We start from the raw sequence: 16,937 nt of genomic DNA, 5'->3' as shown, positions 1-16,937 counted from the left end.
CCATACCATTGGGAGTATTTTGGGGTTCAAGGACACCTCAACATGTTGACTAAAGGCTGGGGATCAAACCACTTACCCTCCAACTGGTGGACGACAACTCTACCTCCTGAGCCACAGCCGCCCCAATAGGTGCTATTTATTATATTACATTAAAACCTCTACTCAAACCTTTACTAGTTAAGTGTACTTGCTTTGAATAGGTTCTTGTGCTTAACGACTGAAAATGGTTGTCCGCCATAACCTTTGCTCCTCTCTTGCCTCAGCTGCCCTCCTAGCCCTTCCTTCATCTGACTCTTTCTCACACATGCTTGCCAACTCTGCCACAGACCACTCCTCTGTCCTTCTCTCTGAATTTTCACTTCACAGCAGCTCCCTGGTTGGATGACTTCAGTGCTGACAGAACCATGCTACGGGTTGAAGAAAATAAATGGTGGAAATCAAAACACTGCTAGAGGAGCCTCCCTCTACTCTGTTGTCATCCTTCTGGACCTTTCAGTTGTGTTCGACACCAGATCCTCCTCTACACCCTCCAAGAACTGGGAGTCTCAGGCTCTGCTCTCTCTCTGCTCGAATCCTACACCCGCACCTACAGGGTAACTTGGAGAGGGTCTTTGTCGGACCCTTTGTCAACTCACCACTGGGCTTCCTCATGGCTCCGTCCTGGGTCTCATCCTCTTTTCTCTGTACATCAACTCACTTGGCTCCCTACCACAGCTACGCAGATGACACTAAACTGACGCTGTCTTTTCCCAGATCTGAAACCCAAGTGGAGACATGGATCTCAGCTCGTCTGGCTGATATATCTCAGTGGATGGCTGCACATCACTTGAAACTCAACCTTAACAGGTCCGAGCTCCTTTTCCTTCCGGGAAAGGGCTCTCCCATCCAAGACCTTACCATCAACATCGGCACTGTTGTTTCTCCGACTCGGACTGCAAGGAATCTGGGTGTGACACTGGACGACCAACTGTCCTTCAGTGCCAGCATCGCTGCAACAGCCCGCTCCTGCAGACACACTCTGTACAACATCAGGATACGTCCCCTACTGACTCAGAAGGGAACGCAGGTTCTTGTCATCTCCCTCCTTGCTGGACTGCCTACAGGTGCCATGCAACCGCTACAGCTCATCCAGAATGCAGCAGCCCGACTGGTCTTCAACCTACTTCACACTACACCGCTCCATTCACTGGCTACCAGTGGCAGCCCGAATCTGCTTCAAGACTCTGGTGCTGGCCTACCGTGCTGTGAATGAATCAGCCCCTTCGTACATCCAGGCCATGGTCAAACCATACACCCCAGCGCGTTCACTTCGCTCTGCATCGGGTTGCTACTCCCTCAGTGGGACCCAGATTCACCTCAAACAAAACCCGCCTCTCTGCTATCCTGGCTCCAAAATGGTGGAACGACCTCAGCAATCTACACACCTTCTGTCGCAGATTGAAAACTCATCTGTTTCGACGAATATAAAAATAAAATACAAATGAATTGTTCTTTGTATGTTGCACTTACATTGGTTTGGCTTATTTGTAGCTAATGATTGAATTTGTATTCTATTGTTTCTGTATGTTGCACTTGGTTTGGCTTATTTGAAGCTATTGTTCTGCACTTAAATGATTTTACCTATTTGAAGCTAATGTACTTGCAAGATTCTTGCTGTTCTGAGTTTGTACCCTCATGAATGTTTGCACTTATTGTAAGTCGCTTTGGACAAAAGCAACAGCTAAATGTAGTGTAATGTAACGTACTCACAATGTACAAGTAAAAAAAAAAAAAACTTATGTTCTTAAGACTAATATGAACATATACCTTAGTGATTTAAGAAGAAAAAAAGTGAAAGCCCTCTGAAATGAGATATGAATCCAAATTATGGAGGTACCACATCAACATTCTAAAAGTCAAAATTGTGACCTAAACCTAATAATCTATGCTATCTAGTTTATACCACAAAATACTTAAGTAGATGCACATCTTGACTTTTTTTCAATTGAGGAAAATGGTGGGAAACTACTGATAATAAATGACAAGTGGATATGAACTAGGACACTAGTAATGTACATTCCAAAATTACGGCTCATTAATGGTGGCTAAACATAAATTCAGCTGAAAAAGACAAATTATTTTATCTGATGCATGTCAGAAGAGGAACTGTTCATCGACGCACTTTTCTTTAATATTTACTCTTATGAAAGAATACACATTTGTGAGTCATAGTTCTATTTATTAAGGTTAGGTCTCTACAGGGTTTTTGTGGAGAAAGAAATACAACAGATTTCATATTCATAACTTTGGGTTGTGGGATTTATTTTAATACAACAAAATGACACTCACATCTCCATAGAACTAATTATTGGAAAAAGTATGACAATAATCAGCAGTGAAAAGCCAAAATGGAAAAGAGCCGCTATATGCTCTTAATCTATTTTTTGTCTTAAATGGTCAGTTAACACAAACATGTTTCCAATCACTCCTATATATACTACAGTTTTATTTGAAGTTTTGAGGTATCCACCAATGAGACCACCCACAGTGAGCAGTTTTCATAAGAACTATTAATTCAGGAGTAAGATATGTGGATAAGTGAGTGGGCATCATTTCATCAACGAGCTGTTGAGTTTTTATGAATAGGAATTTCTTCAAAAATATATATTCTTTTCATTATTCTATGCAAATAAAGCTGAAAGCATTATAATGGAGATACCAAATGAGATTTTGTTTTATTTTTTTGATATAGGTTAACTGACCCTTTAACCAAGCAACTCCAGGGAGAAGAATGAAAACAATATTGTAGAATCCAAAAACCATTGAAAACTGACAGTAAAATTCAGATCCTTGATGGAGGTCACGACGGGAAAGATGAGGAGTTGTTTGACAATATTTGATGACATCAGTCAGTTGAAGGGGCCTCCTGAGGTTCCCGATTGACTGAATCAATAATAAAAAAAACAAGTCAGTTAAGATTTATTGCAATCTATAAGAGTATGGTAATCTAATTGCGTTTCATAAAAATTACATAAATTCCAAAAGTATAAACACAAGGTGTAATCCAATAATATATTCCAGTTGTTGCTTCATTAACAATTACGAGACAATAAAACACCATTTTTGACTTATCGTGTACTCTTGCTAAAATGTAAACGCATAGTTTTTGAACATCTTACAATCACCTCAAACTAGATGTTAATCCAGAGAAAAAAAAAGGTCTTGTGTGAGCAGCATGGAAATCCTTTGCAAACCCAACATAACAGTCTGCGTATGTACCTTCTTCTCGTGCCTTCATACGTGCAACAAAGTTGTAGCTCTTGTTCCTGCGATAGTTCTCATAAGGGTCATCCAGTGACACCCCAACACCTTTATACTGGTCCCACTTATCCCTGACGTCTCCTCCTTTAATGGGGTCCTGGATGCCCTGTTCTTTGGCCCCCAAACCACCTGAACCACTCCAGCCTACAGAAGACAGGATAAAACAAGAACAAAAGAAGAAAAGCTTGAAATCAGTATGCAGCATGTGTTTCATTTTACTTTGATATAAAGTTCCCAAACAGCCTGTACATTTCAGGATGGAATTCAATTACAATCACCTCAAATCATGACAAATTTCCTCAATGTCTTGAGGAAAAAAGAAAAAGCCTACCCATCTTCATCAGTAGTTGATGGCCCTTGTTCTCCTCCCCGAGCCTGTTATCTGCAGACAGTTTGGAGGGAGGAGCACCCAACACTGATGTGGAGCTGTACAGAGCAGGAGAGGTGATCTTTAATACAGTAAGCATAAAAAGGGTCTTTTATGAAAACATCTACTCAAAGAACACCAAAGGGAACTTACGGAGGGGAAGAGCTCTGGGATTTGGGGCCACGGCGTGTTTTGGCAGGTGAATGTGAACGGGATCTGGATCTGGAGCGAGAACGAGAACGACTCCGAGATGACCTGGATCTGCTCCTGGACCTAGGTAGGTAAAGGCACAGCCATAAGAAAAATTGATAACAATATCCACTTGTCAGTAACAATATTTGTTGTCTGGCCAACAACTGCCTTCTACCAAACAGCAAGAATAGTTAGTCCCTCCTTGTGTACACAGTTATATATATTTACACATCAGCATGTCAAACAAATGTCTGTGTGATATGTGCGTTTGCAGACCTGGATCGTGAGTAGGAGCGGGAGCGGCTGTGGGAGTGGGAGCGAGATGAGCGTGACTGGGACCTGGAGGACTTTGAGGAGCGAGAGCTGGAGCCAGATGAAGATCGCCCTCTGCTGCGAGAGTGACTCCTGGAGCGACTACCTCCATGACCACTGGAAGGACGTGATAGAGGGCGGGTGGTTAAAATGTACATAATAAACTTGTAGGTCAGGTGGGCCCTTAATTCACCAACACATCTTAATACATATTCTCCACAAAGGATATGAAAGCCTTCTGGAATCAGTAACCAAAATAACTTTGACAACAATAAACACACAGTGCAATCGAAAGCTTTTCTTTTGCTTTTCTCGACAACCGTTCATCCGATCGACTTCGCCCTTGGAAGGTGTTTTGCTGAGGATCAAAGAGAGAGCAGTGTTGAGTGAGAGCTCTTAAAATCTACGGGACATATTTATTAGTAGTGCGTATTGTACAGTGTGTAACACTACAGAGGGGATCCCTATTAACTGTTACACAGCCGACAGGGTTGGAAATTAGCACCCGCCGCAGGTGACTTTGATCAATTTACCAGTCATGATTAGGATGAAGGAAGCCTCCACTTACACCCTCCATATGATCAGGTTGCACAACTGCACACAGTTTTTGGTCTACCGTAATTTCCGGACTATAAGCCGTGACTTTTTCCCCATTTTTCGACCCTGCGGCTTATATAACGGTGCGGCTAATCTATGGATTTTTTACAGCTAACGGCCACTAGGGGAATTCCTAAATCTATGGATTTTACAGGTTATAGTCCACCGGATGCTGGAAAAGAGCACGCAAAAGTAAAAGTGGAACCGCGAGTGGTACGAGAGACAGACTGACATTACGAGAGCGAGACAGTTTGTGAGACAACCTCATTATGGAAAAAAAACGTTTGATTCATTCACCAAAACTGGTCGCATGCGAAAAGCAACTTTCGCTTAAGTTTGCGAGTGGATCCTGACAGCGTGGAGGAGTGTTAAAACATCCACGATCACCAACGGGTTCCGAAAGGCTGGAATGCTGGGTGATGAAGAGGAGGACGCCGCCACAGCTGAGGCCTTTCAGAGGCTGTTCGATTCCGACAGTGACGAAGAGGAGTTTGTTGGTTTTGAGAGGGACATCAAAAGAGAGAGGAGAGTGGCTGACGAAGCCACCCTGAGCCTGTTCGTTTCCGACACTGAAGATGAGGACTTTGGTGGTTTTAGTACGCAGGAAGAAGACGAAGATGAGGATTAATGAATCCCCTCTGTGCACGAACCCTTACATATGGTAATTAAATATTAAAAAACCTGCGGCTTATAGTCCAGTGCTGCTTATATATGTACACATCAGTCAATTTAGCTTCTGCGGCTTATATTCAGGTGCGTCTTATAGTCCGAAAATTACGGTAGTTCTCAAATGTAATTTATGAATTGATGTTGATTTTCAACATCAATTGATCAGACAGCAACCACTAAAGACATCAAAGGCTGAGTTTTCATATAGCGTTTTACTCCATCAGAAAAGCGCTGGGGAACGCATGACCAACACCTTTCTGAAAAGTTCCGAGATTTTCAACGAGAAGCACTTAGCAACAACTAGCCGCCGCAAGTCAAGAGTGTTCTGAAAAAGGACGCTAGGTATAATGCTTTTTCTCTAGGTGGCCGTATTACGCTCTCTCCTCAAAAATAAAATGCGCTACTTGAACACTTAGCCTTAACTGTCATTTATTCACTGCCCTGTTTTGTGTAAGCTCATCAGAAATCAGTGCAACAAGAACATTTGTGCAGGCTTTGAATTTTGCTTTACAGGTTAATTATTAACCGACTTGATTTCTTAGGCAGACCATGAAGCTAGCAACATAAAAGGACAAAAATTCTCCAATCAGAGTAAGGTTCTTCTTAAAAAAAAAAGGTAATTTCCTGCTAAAATATCAACGGTTACACTGCCGAACGGCATGCTGGGTACAGCTCGCTCTCCGTTGATGTTCGGGTTAGCTTTTTCACCCAAATGACGCAGTCATTACTAGGGGATGCAACTATGTCATGGCAGGTGTATTGCTCAGGACCAAAGGGAGTGTGGTGTCGAGTGGAAAGTTGTTTGGATGAGCGGTTCTCAAGAAAGCTGCAAGCAGCAATATCGAAGCACTTGTGCCAAGCTAAAGTCTGTGAAACATGAAGACAGAAAACACTAAATGAAGAAGAAGCTCACCTGTTACGTTTCTCATGTCCCTTTTTCCTCCTGGCTCTCATCTTGGCCCTGAAGAATTCGTATAGGCCGTTCTGCTCCCAGCCTTCACTAGTAGAGGGACAAACAACAGCCAGCTGTAGACTATGACCTACAGCAATTTCTACAAGAAACTAGCAGTGAAAATAATGTGAAGATGTTATGGTGCTCCCTATGTAGCAACTGACACATTGTTGTTTGTACATTTTTCAAACTAATATTTAAATCCTTAAACAAAAAAAAAAACACAAAGCTAAAAAAGAGCCTAATTCTAATTGAGCATAATTAATAAAAACATTGTATGTTGGATCAAATCTGTCATTAAAAAATGTTCTTATAATTTTGCTATACTTGAAGAGGACAAGAGACAATGGTCAAAGTGAGAGTGTACCTGTTCCTAGGCCGATCATGGGATGGAGGGCTGTAGAAAGCTTCCACAGCAGCTAGCAGGCGATCACTAGGTGGCATGGGAGGGGGCAGCCGGATGTCTTTAGGGTCCAGAGGTTTATAATCACTGTCCTCAAGCTGAGCAATAGACATTACAAGGATGATCATGAGAATTTTGTAGGTAAATTATTCTAATGAGCCAATACATAACTGTACTGGTATTGGATATTGGTCTTTTCTATTATTATTATCTATTTGCAAATTTCTACTCGTCTGTTTCCCAAGTCTTAAAAAGTGTTCTGTAAATTACTTCCACAGTCTTGGATCCTGTCTATTATATAAGCCACTGTGTCATTGCTGTATTAGTCTCTACTATTTTTCTATTCTTCTCTGGCAGTAATCAATGATGGCTCATAAACTCATAAAGTTAATTTGTCAGCTGATAACACTCTAATTTAATGTCATGCCTTTGTCCCTAATTAAGATGCAGGTGTCTTACTTTGACCAGTGGAGCCATGAGACCAGCTGGCAGGTCAAAGTAGGGTACGTTAGGCACCAGACTGGGGTCATCTTGCACTGGATGCTGCCGATGACGCATGTGGGGTGAATGGCCATTGAAGCCATGTGGGGGTGGGCCAAAATCCGGGTGCTGGCCTCCACCCCAGGGAGGATGTTCGGCCCCCATACCTGGAGGAGGGAGCCTCTGATTGGGGTGGTGGTGGGGAGGAGGACCTGGCATGTCTACAAGAGGGGTGGATATTGTTAAAATACACCAAGAAAAGCAAATAAATACAATTACAGGTAGGAATGTCCTAATACCAGAAATTGAGAAGTCGATACCAACAACAGTGAAATTCCACGATTCTGGATACCAATTCGGTAAAACAGTAAAAAATAAAACATTATTAATCAGTCCCATTTACTTCAACATAAACTGCTTTATTACCATTTGCTTACTGTTTTTTGTTAGGAAGTTAAACAGGTAAAGTCCCACTCTAATATCTATTTTATATTGCTCTTTAAACGTTTCCTTCAAACAACTATATTTATTCAAGTTTCTTGCCAAAAACTACATTTCACAAGATTACATTTGAACACATTATGACACATAATTTACCGTTGCCCAATATTCATTTTTATGGAATAGTACATAAACACATCACAATTCAACTCAATGGAACCTTGCTCTGTTAATTTTAGCTTTTCGCTCCATTGTTTGTTGTTCCAATGTTAACTGGCTCTCCTCCAGCAGATTTTAACACAGTAATTCACAATGTATTATCGACTTGATACCTAAGTATTAGTTGTTGTGATATCCCTTATTACAGGTTAAAAAACAGGGGACTTTACAGATGCTTTTAAAGCTGTCGCAGAACTGTAATAAAGTACTAACAGTGGTCAATGTGTGCGTTTGTTTTGATACGTTTACATTATTAATAATAGTTTTGGTGAAGTGGCTTTGGAGGGAGGCCAGAAGAGTTGTCAGTGTTGCAAATTTGGCAACTTTCTCGCTAGATTTAGCACCTTTTGGAACTGGTGCTGCTAGCTACTTTCATTGGAAAAGAGTTGGCAACATTAGGCTGGGTTTCTTGTTTGGCTTCATTCCTCTACACTCACCCCCGGGATAATCTCCTTGAGCGTAGTCAAAGCGGTGTGGGGTGTACGGCGGCCTGTCATAGTGGTGTCTGGGAGGAAAGTCGTCCTGCATAAAGCGTGGCGGAAAGCGTCCGAAACTGTGTGGTGGTGGTGGGGGCTGGTTGAAAGGAGGTGGTTGCTGGTGCGGAGGGAAGGGCCCTCTGAAATGGGGAGGTCTCTGTAAAATTTGGACACAGTGGATACAGTGATTCATGTAAATGAGCAGCAAAATCTTAACCATCAGACTAGGATATAGTGTAATTACAGATTGAAAATGTAGAGAATACAATGCAAAAGAACTGGTAAAAGAAATAACAGCAAAGGCATTTCAACCACAATGATCATCTTCTACATGCCTGCATGCGTGGAGGAAATGGGGATTCCCTCTGGCCCCATGGAGGCTGTTCAGGCTGGTTCCCCCATGGCGGCGGCTGCTGCTCATATGAGTTCCAAGATGGAGGGCCTGGGTCAGACCCACCTGGACCACTCCAGGGGCCTCCTTCTCTGGGTGGACCTCCGCTCCAGTTTCCTGGGTCCCTCTGCTCGTTCCACATCCCCTCATGGCTGTTCCAGGGAGGGCAGGGGGGGGGGGGCTGGTTTGGGTCAAAAGGAGGCTGGAGACGGACAAGAGTAAGAAAGAGTCTGAGCATTCCATGTAGCCTGAGGTCACACATACACTGCACAAACCTGGAAAGTGGGAATTGTGAAGGCTGGGCACGACCTTAGACAAGGGGGTGGGACTGGGATGCAGCTGTGGCTCGAGCCTGCTGCAAATACAAGTAGCGGGGACAGAACCACTGCTGGGGCCTGGACTCACCACTGATGGGGAGTCCGCTGCTCACAAAGGGGACAGGGATTGGGGCGGCTCCCTAAATGCTGATGATTTGAATCATCAGTCAAGAAACCCCCCAGTCGACTTCTATCCGGGAGCAAATATGTCTACCCCATTCTTCAAGGGTAGGGGGTAGCTAGAGCATGCTGTAAACACAGGGGGCAGGGCACATGGTATACTGGCTCTCGACCTGGCTGATTTGAAACTTCTAGGCTATCTAATAAGAACTGGATCACTATCTTTGCAATGTTTATTTATGTTGGGATGTCCATCATTCTTTGCTCTTACAGTATAACTAACACGCGCACGCACGCGCCGCACACACGCGCACACGCACACGCACACACACACACACACACACACACACACACACACACACACACACACACACGCCTTTACCGGCTGGTTGGGGTTCCAGGGGCCCATGTGCTGGTCATACCACGCAGCCTTGTTAGAGGGGATATCTGAGGGTGCACTGGGGTTGCTGGGGTCCTGTGGCCTGGAAGAAGCACCATCAAACTCCCCTGGTGGAGGGCCCGTCATGGGCGGCTTCACATCCCCTTCACACAACACACACACTGACACATTACAGCAGAAACATACATGTACTTGCCCATTGTGGAGCAGATCATAAACTTACACAGCAGAAGTTTTATTGAAGAAGAATGCTTTCTTTTTATTCTATTTAACCAGGAGTATTTCCCATTGCGATTCAGAATGTTTTTTTCAAGGGAGTTGTGATCAAGACAACAGCATAAAAAGTTTCGCATAAAAGAGCAAGCAACAAACTTCAAGCAAAACAGTAAGAAGTTGAAAGAAACAGCATACACATTTCACATTAAACAAACAGCAATAAAACAAACAGCGACTTACATAAAACAATGAAACTAACTGTTTTCAGTAACAGGACATGTGCAATTAGTGGTCAGATAGTTCTTAATCCCGTTTTTAATAATCTTCCATGCTTATGTGACAGTATTCTGGTTTTTCTGTCGTGTGAACAATAAATCTGGCTTCATGGATCAGGCTGGGCCTTTGGTTGTGTTAAGTTTGTGTCTTCTTACCTGCTTTTGTAGTCATAGGTAGGGCCTTTTCAGGCTCAGCAGGGGTAGCTAGCTGTGCTACAGAGGCAGGTTGTGGCTGGTGCTGCTGCTGCTGCTGCTTTAGGCTGGCAACAAACTCTTCGTGCTGGCCCTTCAAAGCCTGGATCTGCTGTTGGAAGGCCAGTTGGATCGGTTGCACCACCGCAGCATACTCTGTTATCAGAGACGCCTGAGAGAGATGGCAAGGGATTGAGATTATCTAAAATTATTACAGGTTTATCAGTGAATGAAAACCACTACGTTTTTTTAAGCAAAAATGTCCACGTGCACATAAATGTACATTATCAGCACATTTTTGTAATTTTGGTAAACCTGTAATCGTTGGCACCAACAAGGCACAGCTTGCACAACATGGAAGAGAGACTGAATGCAGCGGTTTACAGCAGTGGTACAGTCACAGACTGAGACAAACAGACAATGTTTTTTTAATAGGTGTATTGCTGTTGGAGCGCAACGGAATGAAACTCTGGCACTTTTTTTTCTGAGGAAACATTTTGCATTCTGCATAACCCAGTTGACATTCATAGACACTTTTAAAGCCTTGAAGATCCAATCATCACTAAAATGAATGTCATAAAAGAGTTCCAATATGGATTCTCTCTGTCCTCTCACCTTACAACAGGTTCGCCAGTCCCCTCCAGCTCCCTGGTTGGATGACTCTGTGCGTGCTAACAGAACCATCCTACGGGGAGCTGAAAGTAAATGACTGAAATCAAAACACACTGACAACCTCCTTGCCTTTCAAACTCGTCTCTCCTCTTTCTCTATTTCAGAGGCAGAAAGCACTTTCCTCCAACAAAAAATGTAATCCTCTTTCTCCAACCCCAGAAAACTCTTCTCCATCTTCTCCACCCTCCTCCCAGTCCCCCACCTCCTTCTTCTCTGTTGTCATCCTTCTGGACCGTTCTGATCCTCCTCTACACCCTCCAAGAACTGGGAGTCTCAGGCTCTGCTCTCTCCCTAATCAAATCCTACCTAAAGGACCTCAACTATAGGGTAACTTGGAGAGGGGCTCTGTCGGACCCTCTGTACACCAACTCAATTGGCTGTCATTCACTCTCATGGCTTCTCCTACCACAGCTACGCAGATGACACTCAACAGATTCTGTCTTTTCCCAGATCTGTCTGGCTGATATCTCTCGGTGGATGGCTGCATATGACTTGAAACTCTACCTTGACAAGATCTCACTACCCTGAAGGCTGTGATATGCGGTAAGCGTGTCATTTCCGGTTGTTTCTGTGCCGCTGGTAGCATACTTCGGCAGCTCCAGCTTGACCCAGTTAATGTTGTTATATTCTTGATCACATCGGCTAATTACCTGTCATCTATCTAAACCTACATTTGTACTTCCTAAGCACTTACAACTCTCTCCTTATCCTCCTTCTCTTAGCGACTCTCGCTAAATCCTCAATTCTTTATGCTCCGTTCGGCTCTGCTAACGTTAGCTGCTGCAGCTCGGCAGCTAGCGATGGCATCTCCCTCTTCTGCTCTCTCCTGCTCGGTGTGCTCATGTTTAGCTATTGCTCTGCCTTCTTTAGTGATAATGGTACGTGTATTAAATGTAGTTTATACGCAGGGTTGGAGGCGAGTTTTAGAGGGCTAGATGAGCGGCTCCGCACCATGGTTAGTCAGCGGTTAGCAAGTGTAGCTGTTAGCAAGCCCCCTATAGCCGGTGCGGGCCGACCAGTGGCATCTCCTGTTAGCTGTCCCCCGGCGGGACCCGAGCAGCCGGGAGACTGGGTGACTGTCCGAAAGAAGTGTTATCAGAAGTGTTCACCACCAACCGCTTGCTGTTTCTAACAGATTCTCCCCACTCAGTGACACACCAGCTGAGAAGCCAACTCTGGTTATCGGTAGCTCAATTTTGAGATACGTTCATTTTGAGACACCAGCGACGACAGTCACGTGCATTCCGGGGGCCAGAGCGGGCGACATAGAAGCACATTTGAAACTGCTGGCTAAGGCTAAACGTAAATACAGTAAGATTGTTATTCACGTCGGCGGAAATGGCACGCGATTGCGTCAATCGGAGTGTACTAAAGTTAATGTGGAGTCGGTGTGTACATTTGCCAAAACAATGTCGGACTCCGTAGTTTTCTCTGGTCCAAATCTTTTGAATGATGACATGTTTAGCCGCATGTCAGGTACTGGCCGAGGAGGTGGAGTTGCGGCCATATTTGACTCACACCTCTTGATCAATCCTAAGCCTAAACTAAACTATAACTCTTTTGAAAGCCTTGTTCTTACGCTCTCAAACCCAACATGGAAAGCAATAAAGCCAGTTTTATTTGTTACTGTGTACCGCACTCCTGGTCCGGATTCTGAATTTCTATCTGAATTCTCAGAATTTTTATCAAGTTTAGTCCTTAAAACAGATAAAGTAATTATTGTAGGTGACTTTAATATTCATGTGGATGTTGATAGTGACAGCCTTAATAATGCATTTATCTCAATATTAGATTCAATTGGGTTCAGTCAAAATGTACATGAACCAACTCACTGTTTAAACCACACTCTGGACCTTGTTCTGGGATATGGTGTTGGAATTGAAAGTTTATCAGTGTGTCCACATAATCCTCTTTTATCAGACCATTTTTTAATAACTTTTGAAGTCCTGTTACTGGACTACAAGCCAGTAGGCAAAATATCCTACGCTCGATGTTTATCTCAAAGTCAAATCAAATCAAACATTGATCAAAAGAATAACACTCGACTCTGTTGCTCCTCTAAAGAAGAAGATCATAAAACAGAAAAAGAAAGCTCCGTGGCTTAATTTACAAATCCGCAAACTAAAACAAAAGTCGAGAGATCTTGAAAGTAAATGGCGTTCCACTAAATTGGAAGAATCTCGTTTAGTCTGGTTAGATCATCTTAAAACGTATAAGAAGGCTCTCCGTAATGCCAGAGCAGCTTATTACTCTTCCTTAATAGAAGAAAATAAGAACAACCCCAGGTTTCTTTTCAGCACTGTAGCCAGGCTGATAGAGAGTCACAGCTCTACAGAGCCTTCTATTCCTATATCTCTCAGTAGTGACGACTTCATGAGCTTCTTTAACGATAAAATTATAATTATTAGAGACAAAATTAATCTCCTCCTGACCTCAATTGGTAATGACTATGTGATTTTTTACATAATAATCTATTTGAGGTTTTTCAATCTGGATATAGAGTTCATCATGGCACAGAGACGGCACTGGTGAAAGTTACCAATGACCTTCTATTGGCATCAGACAAAGGACTTGTCTCTGTTCTCGTCTTGTTAGACCTCAGTGCTGCTTTTGACACTGTTGATCATGACATTCTACTACAGAGACTGGAACATTGTGTTGGCATAAAAGGAACCGCACTAAGCTGGTTCAAGTCCTATTTATCTGAGCGATCTCAACTTGTACTTGTTAACGATAAATCCTCCATGTCAGCCAAAGTCAGTCTTGGAGTTCCGCAGGGTTCTGTACTTGGACCGATTCTATTCACCTTATATATGCTTCCTTTGGGCAATATTATAAGGAACCACTCTATAAACTTTCATTGTTATGCGGATGATACCCAATTATATCTATCAATTAAACCAGATGAAACCAATCAATTGGCTAAACTTCAAGCATGCCTTAAGGATATAAAAACTTGGATGTCTAGCAACTTTTGATGTTAAACACAGACAAAACTGAAGTTATTATACTTGGCCCTAAACGCCTCCGAAACGCATTTTCTAATGACATAGAAGCTCTGGATGGCATTAATTTGGCCTCCAGCACCACTGTAAGGAATCTTGGCGTCATCTTTGATCAAGATCTGTCGTTTAACTCCCACATAAAACAAATCTCAAGGACTGCCTTCTTTCATCTACGTAACATTGCAAAAATAAGACACATCCTGTCTCAAAATGATGCAGAAAAACTAGTCCATGCATTTGTTACTTCAAGGCTGTATTACTGCAACTCATTGTTATCAGGTTGTCCCAAAAAGTTGCTTAAGACTCTTCAGTTGATCCAAAATGCAGCGGCACGTGTATTGACAAGAACAAGGAAACGGGATCATATTACTCCTGTATTAGCTGCTCTGCACTGGCTCCCGGTAAAATACAGAATAGAATTCAAAATCTCCTGACTTACAAAGCAATTAATGGTCAGGCTCCAGCATATCTTAAAGATCTCATAGTACCTTATAAACTAGATTACGCTCCCAGACTGCAGGGTTACTTGTGGTTCCTAGAGTCTCTAAGAGTACAATGGGAGCCAGAGCCTTCAGCTATCAAGCTCCTCTCCAGTGGAACCAGCTTCCAGTTTGTGTTCGGGAGGCAGACACACTCTCCACATTTAAGAGTAGGCTAAAACTTTCCTTTTTGATAAAGCTTATAGTTAGGGCTGGCTCAGGTTTGCCCTGGATCAGCCCCTAGTTATGCTGCTATAGGCTTAGACTGCCGGGGGACACCTCCCTGCTCTCTTCCTTCTCTTCCTCTCTCCTCCCTCTCTTCTTCTCCCTCTCTATCTGTATGCATTTATGTAAATGTATGTTACTAACTCATCATCCGGGGCATCATCCCCGGAGTTTCTGTCTCTCATGTGGCAGGTTGCCACTGATAAAGTTTACGTCAGGATCAGGAATCGTGGCTGCGCCTGCTGCCTGGTCCTGCTGGATACCGGGAAGCCTTTTTGACATTTTCCTGGATTCATCCAAACTTTCTCTTTTTTCAACACAACATAGTTTCTGTCAAATGTTGTATTTGTACTATGTTGTTTATCCTGTACACACGACATCTATTGCACGTCTGTCCGTCCTGGGAGAGGGATCCCTCCTCAGTTGCTCTCCCTGAGGTTTCTTCCATTTTCCCCCTTTAATTATGGGGTTTCTTTAGGAGGTTTTTCCTTGTGCGATGCGAGGGTCTAAGGACAGAGGGTGTTGTAACCTGTACAGTCTGTAAAGCACACTGAGACAAATGTATAATTTGTGATATTGGGCTATACAGATAAATTTGATTTGATTTGATTCGACAAGACCAAGCTCCTTTTCCTTCCAGGGAAGGGCTCTCCCGTCCAAGACCTTACCATCACATCGGCACCACTGTTGTTTCTCCGACTCGGACTGCAAGGAATCTGGGTGCGACACTGGACGACCAACTGTTTTTCAGTTCCAAGATCACTGCAACAACCCGCTCCTGCAGACACACTCTGTACAACATCAGGAGGATACGTCCCCTACTGACTCAGAAGGCGACAGAGGTTCTTGTCCAGGCTCTTATCATCTCACTCCTTGACTACTGCAACTCCCTCCTTGCTGGACTGCCTACATGTGCCATCCGAGCTCGTCCCGAATGCAGCAGCCCCACTGGTCTTCAACCTACCCAAGTTTTCCCACACTACACCGCTTCTTCTCCGCTCACGTCACTAGCTACCAGTAGCCTGTTTGCTATCCTGGCTCCAAAATGGTGGAACGACCTTCGCCATTGATGTCAGGGTCAGTAGACAGTCTTCACACCTTCCGTCACAGACTGAAAACACCCCCCCCCCCCCCCGTCGCACGGTCAGCACCCCCCCAAAGCAGTAAACCTAGTGGAAACACTGGATACAAATATCAATCTTGATGCAAACGTTTCTTTTTGTGCCAGGAAGTTACTAAACATGGACTAAAAACAGTGTTTTCCCTATGACTGGCTTTGCACCAGCAGGACAGAAGAGCATTAAATCTTATTTCACTCACTTGGTACTGGCCGAGGCCGAGTGCTGGATTCTGGAGCTGCTGATGGTCTCATCATCAAAGTACTTATTCTCTCCCACAGTTGCAACAACTTGAAAGGAGGGGAATGAGAATATCAGAGAAAAATAACTTTGGACTCAGGGAAACCATTTTTAACGAAAAAGAGGTACAGATTATTTAAGCTTTCTAATAATTCAATAAATGAAGATAATTATGTGCTGAGGAACCTTTATTCACCAAGGCTGTATAATTAATTATTTATATATTTCTATGAATGAATATTAGAGTTAGACGGCAGACTTCTTTGCTGATATACAGCATGTGGTTGACATAGTCCTTTAAAAAAAACTAGATAAACTCCAGTATGTGCAACTGACATGTTGGTATTCATTCTACTATATACCACTACCACATGAACTGACAATAGCAAGCCCACAAATGTAACTAACTCAAATTAAGACGTGATCAGAATAGAAAATTATTCTGATCACGTCTTAATTTGAGTACATTTGTGATCTTTGTGACATTTTACATCTTAATTCCATTCCACATTATTATGTTTTATTATAATAAAAAGGGAGGAATAGTATCACATAATGCTAATGTTACTGCCTATAAATACTCCTTCAATCTGTAAAGAGTTACGAGTTATATGTTGAAAATGGAAACAAAATCCAGCCTTGTGTTTACCCTAGTAATCTTCTGCTGCTTCTCTTCCTCCACAGCCAGAAAGCTGGTGCAGTAGATGGGAACCACAACTTTCTGCAGCGCTGCCAACAAATCCTTCTGCTGCTTCCGCTGGCTAGGATACATTCAAACACATGTTACAAAAAGAAATATACTGAACCATGCTCAACAATCTTCTCACCAAATCTGTTTGAATGCCCTAATAACCCTCTTTAAACATGGCGTTAGATTTG

General features: G+C 43.1%; 1 protein-coding gene across 1 annotated transcript; it reads right to left on the bottom strand.

Annotated features, from left to right (window-relative positions):
* Window positions 1-2,267: 2,267 nt before the first annotated feature.
* Window positions 2,268-16,937, bottom strand: LOC115007474 (calcium homeostasis endoplasmic reticulum protein-like). Its single transcript, XM_029430366.1, is given in 16 exon segments — window positions 2,268-2,922; window positions 3,259-3,444; window positions 3,632-3,726; window positions 3,821-3,940; window positions 4,136-4,288; window positions 6,351-6,437; window positions 6,757-6,890; window positions 7,252-7,493; window positions 8,370-8,565; window positions 8,744-9,001; window positions 9,619-9,779; window positions 10,284-10,491; window positions 16,021-16,064; window positions 16,067-16,090; window positions 16,093-16,108; window positions 16,708-16,937. Coding segments are annotated over 16 exon segments (2,085 nt in total). The 5' UTR covers window positions 16,831-16,937; the 3' UTR covers window positions 2,268-2,884.

The sequence above is a fragment of the Cottoperca gobio genome, chromosome 4 (genome assembly GCF_900634415.1).
Source record: "Cottoperca gobio chromosome 4, fCotGob3.1, whole genome shotgun sequence".
NCBI classification, from domain to species: Eukaryota; Metazoa; Chordata; class Actinopteri; order Perciformes; family Bovichtidae; genus Cottoperca; species Cottoperca gobio.
Note: the sequence above shows the minus strand (reverse complement) of the source record. Positions and strands in the feature narration are given on the sequence as shown.